The sequence below is a fragment of the Nuphar pumila genome, chromosome 3 (genome assembly GCF_984573655.1).
Source record: "Nuphar pumila chromosome 3, dmNupPumi1.hap1.1, whole genome shotgun sequence".
Taxonomy (NCBI): Eukaryota; Viridiplantae; Streptophyta; class Magnoliopsida; order Nymphaeales; family Nymphaeaceae; genus Nuphar; species Nuphar pumila.
Window position 1 is genome coordinate 38,559,552 of NC_143251.1, and position 12,169 is coordinate 38,571,720.

The 12,169-nt window shown below is 38.3% G+C and overlaps 1 protein-coding gene across 1 annotated transcript in view; it reads left to right on the plus strand.

Moving 5' to 3' along the window:
• The window catches only part of LOC149842635 (uncharacterized), a 30,385-nt gene extending 21,822 nt beyond the window's left edge, over positions 1 to 8,563 (plus strand). Inside the window, exons 13-14 of the mRNA XM_090000707.1 lie at positions 3,075 to 3,384; positions 7,927 to 8,563. Of these exons, the coding sequence (XP_089856833.1) occupies positions 3,075 to 3,384; positions 7,927 to 8,247 (631 nt within the window). The 3' untranslated portion in view covers positions 8,248 to 8,563. The remainder of the gene's footprint in view (positions 1 to 3,074; positions 3,385 to 7,926) is intronic.
• Positions 8,564 to 12,169: the final 3,606 nt, after the last annotated feature.

A 12,169-nucleotide genomic window follows, 5' to 3' on the forward strand; every position in this document is an offset into this window, starting at 1 on the left:
TCTACTGACAGAAGTTGGAGAATCGATATCTCGATCACTTCTTTTGTGTGACAACCAGAGCGCCATTAGTATGTCTTTTAATCCAATCCATCACAGTCGTGCCAAACATATTGAAATAGACCAACATTTTGTGAGACAAAAGGTAGAAGAGAAAGAGATTGAGCCTGAATTTGTTCGAACTACAGATCAAGTGGCGGATATATTTACAAAAGGATTGACAAAAGACAGATTTTGGATGTTAAAAGGCAAGTTGTTCATGATTCAAGATCATGCACAACTTGAGGGAGGGTGAAAAGAAGTGTTTTCTCGGTTCCGGGTTATGGATCTGAAGATCCAGGACCCGTGACATCCACTTCTTCATTAATGGCATTATGTAATATTGTTTATTGTAACGAGGGGTATTTTAGTACCCTAAAATATTGTAATCTCTTGTTAATATGAAGGAATACACAGCAGCCGACCCTATTGCTGAAGGGGTATCGGCTTCTCCCATCTTCTCTCTCCCTTTCTCTCTCTCTCTCTCTCTCTCTCTGTTTTTCAGATCTCACGCGTGGAAGAACCTGGAGATTCAAAATCTAACATAGAGCTGGGGTTAATGCTAAGTTAGAATTATAGAGACAGACTTTGGAAGCAAGAGGTTTTACGTTGAGTAAGAGTAAGACAGAATATATGGAATGTCGGTTTAGTAAGCAACGAAGTAGTGATGAGAGTGTAGTGAAGCTTGGTGAGCAACAAATAGCGATGGATGACTGTTTCAAATATTTAGGATCTATCATTCAAAAGAATGGAGAAATTGATGGAGATGTAAATCATAGGATTAAGGTTGGGTGGATGAAATGGAAAAGTGCAACTGGAGTGTTGTGCGATCGTAGAATGCCATTACGGTTGAAGGGAAAGTTTTATAGGACGACAATTAGACCCGCTTTACTATATGGTACGGAATGTTGGGCTGCCAAGAGACATCATTTTCAAAAAATGAGTGTAACTGAGATGCGTATGCTTCGATGGATGTGTGGAAATACACTAAAAGATAAGATTCAGAACGAGGAAATACGTAAGAAGGTAGGCGTTGTATCCAGTGTTGTGAGAGGCGTACGCCTCAGTACCTGAAGCGTACGCCTCAGAGGCGAGGCGCACGCTCAAGGTACTGAGGCGTTGCTGTGATGCGCCCCTCGTCAACCTCCGACCAGTGGTGACTACCGACCACCGGAGTTGCTGTGCTACAGCTGCTGTTCAGTCTTCTCCGACCACCGGACAACCGGCATATCCCTCGCTTCCGTACCAGCTGTGCGGGTGATCCTTCTCTTACTGCCTCCCCTCCCACCGCTTCACTGCGTACGCCTCAGAGGCGAAGCGCAGGCTCAAAGCCTCGCTTCGCCTCATCGCATTTAACAACCTTGGTTGCATCCATTGAAAATAAGATGAGTGAGAATCGTTTACGTTGGTTTGGGCATATTCGGCGAAGGCCTAATGATGCTCCGGTTAGAAGGATGGAGAAATGGGAAAATCTATTAACTAAAAGAGGTCGGGGTAGGCCTAAGAAGACTTGGATGAAGATGATAAGAAAGGATATGAATGCTTTGAACCTCACCGAGGACTTGACATTGGATAGAAATGATTGGAGGAGAAGGATTCATGTGGAGGACCCAAAATGATTTTCTTTTTGGTTCATATCACCGACCCCAATTGTTTGGGTTGAAGGCGTTGTTGTTGTTGTTGTTGTAGTATGGATATCTGATGAAAAAACTCCCACACACACTGTCACACATATACATCATACACAATAACGCACAAAAAAAATCAAATGCACTTGCATGTACATAGTAAGCGCCAAGGTTGTAAGTATCGTATCGTTACCCGTCTCGGTAAGGTCCAAAATAAGATATGTATCGTATCATAAAAAATTGTAATTTTTAATGATTTTTTAAAATAAAAAAAATCATGAAAAATCATGAAAAATCAGAAAAAATTAGCAAAATTCTAAAAAAATCATAACACATGAAACAATGATGGATTGCACAAAATACAACCATAAAGTCACATATGGAAATAGTTGAACTAGATTTTCAATCGGTTTTCACTCATTACTCGAGTGTCCCATTCTCATGCCAGATCATTTGATGCGATCTTTCCCCCAAAAAGCTCAATAAGAAGTAAAAAAATACTTAGAATAGGTTTTTTTTACCTTAACCCACTTTCTTGAGTGAAAAAATTGTGAAAATGAACTTTTACTTGAACAAATCGCAAAATCCCTCTCTCTTGAGCATTAATCGGCCCTCAAATCGCTCTCATGAGTCTTAGAGTGTGTGGATACCTTTCTAATGGCTTCTACACAAATGAGGGAGTCGCCCTTAAGAGGTCTTCAAAACCCAAAATTTAAAAATTATGATTCTGCCCTTTTTTAAGTGCGTTGACTCTGTATCGTACGATACAATATGAGCTCTTATCATACAATATATATGATACGCACTCGTATCGCAATACGATTGCTTATCGTATCAATATTCCTCATAGTAACAATACGTATCGTACGATACAATACAATACATACAACATTGGTAAGCGCATAGACACACACTATCAATTTGAGAAGGGAGAGACATGGTGAGATGAAGAATGGTACACCTTTTTTCACTGAAGTGGCTTGGGTGGAAGTTTGGAGCCCCTAAGCCCCAAATTATTGAAACCACCTGCCACCTCCCCTTTTTCCTCTTTCCTTCTTCAATAGGAAAAAAAGACATTGGTGAAATGGGGGTGACCCCATTTGACGAGCCTCTGAGAGTCTTGCACCTTGGCGTTGGGGTTTGCCTTGTATGCACCTCAAGGCACAGGAGTCACGTGCCTCAAGCCTGTGCGTCAAGGCAATGTCGGCCCGCCCTGAGGCAAGGCACACTTTTACTAACTATAAGTTCATTTCAATGTCTTTGTTGCATTTAGTTTTATCTTTTGCGTGATTGAATTTATGGCAGTTGGCATTAGTGATGTTGGCAATTCCTTCCATTTAATATGATTCCCTTCTGAATATTCTTGCATGAACAGAAGTAACCAACAAGGTCTGTTCCTGTGTTTGACAGGGTTGGGCTGTTAGCATTTCACCTTGCACTAGTAAATCATCCCCAAGATGCCCTTGTAGTTTGGACATTTTGTTTTGCTTTGTATCTCGGAGATGGGAGGAAGGCAGTGGAGTTGGCAAGAAAAAAAGCTGAAATTGAAACCATATATGCTTCTGAAATCTTTCAGTCGAAAAAGATGTCCGATGAACAGTTATCAAATGAAGTTTGTTCTTTTGCATCATTGGCGAAATCCTCTATACATGCTCTAACCAAGTCTGACAGTCTTCTTGAAGCCATGGACAGATACCCACTTTCTTCATGTTCTGGTTTGGTACGTAAAACTTTCTGGGCTTGTTTTCTTTGAGAGTATGAGCACCTGCCAGTCATGTCTTTTTTATTTGCATGGTGTTTGTTATAAAATCTCATTAATTGTACCATGCAATAATCTGTATAGTCAAAAGCGCTAGGCGGTGCCTAGTTGGTAGACCCCTAAAAAGACTAGTCGATGACTAGGTGGGACTAGTCGGTACCCCAATTAAAATATAAAAAAGTATAAAAAATATGCATAAAAATATATTTAATTCTTTTACTAATAATATGTTTTCATTACACAAGTACAAAATTACACATGCTTTCACAAAATATATTAATATACATATATATAATTGTACACACAATATATATATATATATATATATATATATATATATATATATATATATATATATATATTCATAACATTCGGTATAATCAACAAAATATGCTTTCAACCTTTCACAGAAGCACAATAACATATACATATAAAAATAACATATTACATAATTCATAATTCTAAACATTCTTTCAGGATTTTATAGAAAAAATCATAAAAAACAAACACACACATATATAGAAAACATAATTAATTCAAATTAACTGTGCATGCTTTCAATGTTTCACAGAAAAAATCCCAAAAGCAAAGTAGCATACACACACACGTATATATATTATATATAAATATAAATATAATAAGTAATCATGTTTTCATGATTTCACTGGATAAATCACACAAACACAACAACAACAACAGCAACTACGCCTTCATCCCAAAACAATTGGGGTCAGCGATATGAACCAAAAAAGAAATTCATTTTGGGTCTTCCACATGAATCCTTTTCCTCCAATCATTTCTATCCAACGCCATGTCCTCGGTGAGGTTCAAAGCATTCATATCCTTTCCTATCATCTCCATCCAAGTCTTCCTAGGCCTACCCCGACCTCTTTTAACTAATATATTTTCCCATTTCTCCAACCTTCTAACTGGAGCATCATTAGGCCTTCGCCGAATATGTCCAAACCACCGTAAACGATTCTCTCGCATCTTATTTTCAATGGGTGCAACACCTACCTTCTTACGTATCTCTTCGTTCCGAATCTTATCTTTTATTGTATTTCCACACATCCATCTAAGCATCCGCATCTCAGCTACACGCATTTTTTGAATATGATGTCTCTTGGCAGCCCAACATTCCGTACCATATAGTAAAGCGGGTCTAATAGTCGTCCTATAAAACTTTCCCTTCAACCGCAATGGCATTCTACGATCGCACAGCACTCCAGTAGCACTTTTCCATTTCATCCACCCAACCTTTATCCACAAGTATATATAATTATATATATACAAAAAATAACAATATATATAAGAATAATAAATGGTTAAACTGCCCTTGTGCCTAGGCGGAGGCAGCTTAGTTGCTGACTAGGCGCCTTAGTCGGTGCCTAGTCGGCAAAATTGGTACCTTTTAAGGTACCCACCTAGAATTGCAAAGCCTAGGCATTTTACTTACGTTTGACCGACTAGGCAGACTAGTCAGTGCCTAGTCGGGGCTTTTGACTACATAGGTAATAATTAGAAGTTAATTGAACTTTTAGAGTTCATATATACTAATGTCCGATACACTTCATCTTAATCATTATAATAATGCAAAAGCCCTCCAATTGTGCACTGTATCGTTGAATAAGTGGGCTTATTTTTTGGAACATAAGGCTTCCAAGAGTCCAGCTCATATTCATGGTTGGGAAAACTGTACCTTGGTTGCTGTAGAGCCATGGATATGTGGCTTGTATGCTCAATAACAGCCCACCATCGAGTTTGTTACAGTGCCAACAATTGCAACTGGCATTTTTGGTGTTGAAAATTACAATGCCTACATTTGCAAGTGGCGTTTGGTGGCTTCCACTATGATTTGGCTATCTCTGTGCTGGAAAGCAAAGCATCAAGTTGCTATCCAGTATGAAGTATATCATGGTATCAGTTATTGAAAAATACATAATGCATTTCTTCATGTGTATGTTCTGTGCTTCCCTGTTGTTTATTTTGCAATCTACATGCTTTGGTTAAATACTTTGTTCTAGGCTTCTAGTATATTTCATATTTTAAAATCCTGGCTCCTATTTTCTTCTTGCTGAGCTATACTTGGATGAGAACCTTATGACATAAGGTCAGCCTCCTAGACTATTGGAGTTGATGCTAGCTTTAGCCAAGTGGGACTATCTATACACCCTCGCGGTTGTACATTTTTTGATTTTGTTACATTTCTAAGTTCAAATGAAACTTTGCCTAATTTTTCTGAGTGAGTAGTACGTTTCAAGTTCAAATGAAAATAGTATCAGATTTATGTGAAATTATTATTTAGTTGAAGTTCAAATAAAATCCTTTCCTGAAATAAATGGCTGAAAGGCTAATTCCTTGAACCCTAATTTAATAAGTTGTAGGGTATATTTGTTGTTTTACACTATCTTTTGTAAACTTGTAACATTGGGTTTCGATTCTGATAATTACCCAATATTTCCAAGATGTGGTAATTTTGGAAAGGCGAAAATATTTAGGTGATATCTACGTATTAACAGTATTATCTCAATGACAGATGTGGTAGTACTTATCTACTCTCCCCTCTTCCAACACATCCGAGATATCTTAATGTAATGATATATAAATATAATGTAATATATTTATTTTGGAGGCAGCAACATTGCTTTGATATATAAAAGTGTAAGTGCAATTTTTGGCATTTCACATCTTTGGTGTAGTTTATGGAAATGCCAAAATTTAGGTACCTTATTAAACATTTGGTAGAAAAATATCTTAATGTTAGAATCTTATCAAAATTTAAACATGTGCTGCACCCGCGTCGACGAAAGCTAAATCACAGGGCTAACCGGGTGCCGCACCCACGTCGATGCAGCGCAATGCAGGTGCGGCACCCGGTGCGTTCAACATAGCCCTGGGTACAGTCAATCACACCCAGGGCTATATGTGTCCAAAATGGACTCAGTCAACTCTGACAGTCCATTTTGGACCAAAAAAAATAATAGTAAGAAGGGGGGGGGGGTTAGGGCATTTAATCTACCTCCTCCCCTGACTCCACCACTTGCGATGGTGGTGACCCTCCCCGACCCCTCCTCTCCTCCTCCGACGGCGGCGGCCCTCTCCGACCCCTCCTCTCCTCCTTCGACGGCGGCGACTGCCATTGCAAGGTAGTACTCCTCTCTCTCTCTCTCTCTTCCTCGACCTCCTCTTCTCTTCTCTTTCTTCTTCCTTCTCCTCCTTCCTCCTCCCCTTGTTGCCGTAAGTGCCGCCTTGCATGAATTTATGTTATTTTTAGATTGATTTAATTGTGGTGTTATTTTTTTATTGATGAGGAATAACAATTGTAGATTGTTAATTTTATTTATTGCATGAATTTATGCATGATGACTTGATGGTATAATAATATTAGTGTTAACTGTTATAAAAGTTAAAACTATTAAAAATTATATATATACCCTCCTGCACCCTGCACCCAAGTTTTTTTGAAGTGCCGTACCCACACCCACACCCGCACCCGCACCTATGTGACATAGGGAGAATGGTGGAGATTTGGGCTTTCTCTGTAGATAATGCTGATTAATGCCCAGTTAAGTGTAGTTACATGTGACAGACTAAAGTGCCTCTCACAACAATAATTTTGTGTATTATCCATAGTCACTGCTATGGCTGATATTTTGAAAATATCTCAATATTATCGGTATTTCAAGGTGAGCCGATATTTTCCCCAGATTTTCAAAATATCGCCAGAACCTAAAACATTGTGCCATTTTGTGATATTTTCTGAGTTTTTTAAAAAATATAAATTTTATATATTTTAAGTATCTTTTTGTTTCTTTTATATTTTAAAACCTTTTTCTAATTGCTTACTTATATTTTTGCAAGAAAAATACTATAGAACCTATTATTTCTTATCTTTTTTATTATTCATAGCTTCTGAGATTTTTCTGAGAAAAACCACTTCTTTGAAAATATCTCCGTTCAAAACGCTCACTGAGAAATTACCTTGAAAGATACAGGTGACTATATCACATTCTTGGTTTCTTTGTATTCTTGGAGAAGTTGGGTTGGGACAATTTTCAGGCTCTTGAAAAGTTGGATTCTGTTAGTTCATGTAGATAAGTTTGTGCGTTGAACCACTTTAACTAGATTTTCATTCTTGGAGGAGCAAATGGTTTTTTTTATAATATCTAATAAGCTTAGTTTGATGTCTATGCCTGTATAATTGTTTCAAATATAGCTGTTTCATGTTTGTAATTTCTAGGATATTCTGCTATACTCTTGTAATTTGCATCTTCTTTAACTAATCTTGTCCAAAATTTCCAACATCACCATTGTGGTCTAAAAGTTCCAACATGAGTACATGAAACTTCTAATTAGCCAATTGGGGAAAGTTTTACAGAATGCGGTTTACCGATTCTCATGAAAAGCATACAGAAATTATTCTTTACTAATGTGGATCTTCTTCTAAAGCATTTTTTAACTCTTTTGTTGGGTGTTCTTAAGATGGTGTTTATGTATGACCAGGTAGTCGTGACCTTGGGAATGGGTAAACGTGCCTCTGAACTTTTTGATGTCTTTCAAAATGGCATTGAAGGTATACAAGAAAAAAGGGACAGATTTGAAGTTGATTATGAGTTGCTTGGAGATGGAGATAAAGGAGAAGTCCGGTTCGTTCTCGGGAGAATTATAATGGAAACAATGGATAATGCTAATTTACAAGATCATAAGATGCAAACTGCTTGCACAAAGAAACAGGACATTAAGATTTCCGCAGTTTTAGAACGCAAGGATCACGTTGCTTGCACCAAGGAACATCGTCCAAGGCTGTCAAGCCTATTTATATGAGTTGAAGTTTTGTATTCATGCTCCTTAAATCTTCTTTTGAGGATAAATGTAATATTTTTCTTTTTGGAGGACAAATAGGGAAAAACTGTCTCGCTTACAGAATTCAGTGATGGGAGTACACCTAGCTTTTCAGCCTCATGTCAAAGAATGGCGTCCCATCAACTTGGTGATGTTCACAGGTCACCCTGCCAGATTGGTGAAACCCTGTAGGCCTAATTTTTAGGTTCTTTTTGTTGCCTGCTTTGTGTATAAATGTATATATATTCATATATTTCATGTTGTAGAAACTGAAACATTTGTTTCATCCCTTAAAATGTATGATATCCATTGATCTATGAAGAAATGAAACAGGTTAATGGCAGCAGTATCAACTGGTACCTGTTGATACTTGTTAACTTGTCATTACTGCTAATCAAACCAGGCTTGATGTTCTTGTGAGAAGCTGAGCTACTGCTTTCTGCTCTAGTATCAATTACCTGGTCCATCCATATTGATCAACATTGGAGAAGCACAGTTAAAAATTTGCAGGTTTAATGCAACTTTGAGAGTATTGAAAGTATGGTCTACTACTAACGGGGCTCCGCTTATCTGGTAGGAGCAGTTGGTGCACGTCTGCCTGTGTTGGTTTAAATCCCAATGGTACGGTTGTATAACTGGCGGAGGTTTGCCTAACCCCAGCTTGCCTATAAAAAAAATAGTACAGTCTACCACATGCATTGACAAAAAGAGGGAAAGAACTTTAAGGGACCTTTTGTTTCATGCATTTTTTATGGAAAATTGCTGAGCTGGCATCCTTTTTCCTCCCTTCCCCACCGTGAGTGAATCAAACATCAAATTATCATGACCCAAATTTTCTCACCGCCTGCCACTTTTCATGTGCAAATATTTTCATCTTTTTATATGCAGGCATTCTCATGGGAAGGCTGAGCTGGTTTTAGAAATCCATCCATTTCCCATGAAAGGCCTTTCCCTTCCATTAGGAATGAAACAAATGGGCTCTAGGAAACTTAAAATAGGTCACATGGTTGGTTTCCTTTCAACTTCTTATTTCTGGCCGACTAAATCCATTGGGTGCTGACACTGATATAAAAGCGGTCCTTAATTATGTTTTGATCACAATTATTGTTTTTTTATATATATACTCTCTACTAAATATACACAAGGATGGGAGTTGTTGGGTCAAGAGTGGATGGAAAATGACAAGTTGGCGTCCAATATGCATCCACAATTTTCTAGGGACTTTAACAGTGGAAAAGTCTGAAAGAGAATTGATAGATGAGGGAGACAGTTTTCACCCATAAGGGGGCGTTTGTATCAGGCAGCTGTACAGGAGATGGCTTTCACATGAAAGGGACATCTTCGTGCTAAAGCCATTCCCCAGGAGGAGGTATCGTATGAAATGGGGTGAAACGTATGTTAAAGTGTGGGTTCCATTGGGGGCCCATGGCAGAAATCCCACCTGGTGTTCATTTCACCCTGTAAGAAAGAGTCTCCATTTCGTAAAGGTGGGTCTCTTTCGTATGAAATGGAGTGGCACAAATGCCCCCTAAGTGCCTAGAATACGGTAGAAGTGGCCATTCATGCCGAGGAAAAAAATCCCACACCCCTTTATGGCCACCCCCATAATTTTTCATTTTTATTTGCACACACACACACACACACACCAAGTCAGAAGTTTGATATTTACAGTAGTGTTTGGGTGAAAGACGAGTCAGGATGTCTTTAGACTATGGTGGAAGCTGATTCCTACCTGCCTAATAGGAAACTGTTGGTGGTTCTGCAGAATACAGCACACCTGAACACAACCATCACATTTTCCTTTCTACATTTGAGAAACATGATCTCCATAGATCCAACCTTTAATGTTATACAGCTTTTCAAACAATTGTCATCTGAAATATCACTCTGTATATCTACCATGTGGACTTGGATTTTAAACAGTGCAACATCATCAGCATTTTACCACCAACTTTTCTAAATTATCCAGAAACATGAAAGTTCTAACAATGATGATGTGCCCAAACTCAGATGCATGTCATTCCACCAACACAAAAGAAAGAACACATTGCAAATTTGTGGTAGATTTGGACCCCGTCCTTTGAAAGGAACATAATGCTATTGTACTTTCTACTAGCAGTAGCAGTGCCACGGTTGAACAAGACAGCTAGCTAAATCGAAGTTGGTGTGTTCTGTGACTAAGCTCTGTCAAAACGTGCCTTCTGTGCTTGTTTCTTTTTTTTGACTTGTATTACATACTGCACTAGAAGTCCATGGAGGTGCCTGGATTTTCAATTTGGGTTCTTGTTTGCTTCCCCTTGGCATTAACATAAGGTGGTGCCTTTTTCTTATTTTTGTTGGTGAGAAAAGTTGCAAAACAGGAAGTTCGATTTGTTTCATTGAGAGATCAACAGTTTTATTATTGCTAAGAGAGATTGGGCATGCATCAATTTTTGATATACTCATTTCAGTACCAATGAGGCTTGATCAATCACCAACTAAAATTTAGAAGGAAAAAAACTGCAAGCCAAATTTCTCTATACTCTTAACTTGAAGCAAATTATACATATTTTATGTTCATATTTTTCATGCAGATTTTGCATATATTTTAGCCTTCTTGATTCCTTGACCAATCATCAACCAAACTTTCCAGAGGAAAAACATGCATGCCAATTTTCTCAATGCGATAGGAATGGCGGAGGTGGTCTTTTTTTTTCAGCAAAAGGCATGTCAGAGTTGGATGTGGGGGGGGGGGGGGGGGGGACCAAATAAGTAGGGTTAATGATGATGATAGCTCTAGAAATGAGTGGGACAACCAACCCGATGGTTCGCCCATAAGATCAGAGTAACAATGGACATATGCTCAAAAAACCAAGTTACCGCATTCCTTGGCAAACAATAGGCAGAACAACATGCTCATCGATAATAGTAGGGGGCTCAAAGTGAAATGAGTAAGTTGGGGTAGATATGGAGTTTCCTAGCCATTAGCTCTTTGTCTCTCCTTGCCTGCCCAACTAGGAACCAGAGACTACCAAAGCATATATAATCATCCAGTTAGTTTTCAACAGTAAGTTGGCTGGATTTTGTACTTGTGCACAATCCATTCAACAATAAAACATGATCACTGGGTTAGAGGAGCACCATGCTTTTTGGTTCCCTGGTAGGTAAATAAACAACAATTATTAGCTTATAATGCTCTCGGATATCATTGCATTGATAATGCAAGATATCTGGCTACAGCTAAGAATGAGATGGTTATGCCCTGAAAAAGAAGATGATGTTATATGCTCAACATGCATGACATTGACAACTCCACTGGGACATCTCCAGTCCAAAGTCAGGATAAATTGCCTATGTCAATCTAGGAAATAAGAGAAGCCTGATAGAGGTACCACGACTGACTGCAACATGCAGAATTCTGAAATATAAGCAACTATTAAAATTGTTACTTTTAATCAAGTCTTCTTCGACATAGGACCATTGGAAATGATGGATCATGCATGGAAATTCATGCAATGAAGTTGCAAATGGTTCATTGGGGCCCACACTGATCTGGAAAAAAAGAAAAAGTTGGATCAGGAACAAGTTGATGGTGAGACTGCAGTTAAAGTCTGGACCACTATTTCCTTGAAATAGATGGCTGGCAATGAGATCCCTTAAAGCAACAACATCAGAGTTGTGCGATTTGAAAAGGACAACACAATTATCTCAACAAATTGCAAACATCAATAACATAATACTAATGCGATGATATTAACTGTTAAATTAACCTGCCATTTAACAGGGTTATATACATTTGACATTATTATGATTCTATCACCTTAGTTCCTCATTTAGAAAACTCTGATCATCAACACTGACCAAGAGTATTGCAGGACTGATACTAGGTAACACCACCTTTACATGAAGCAAAACCAAAGGGATA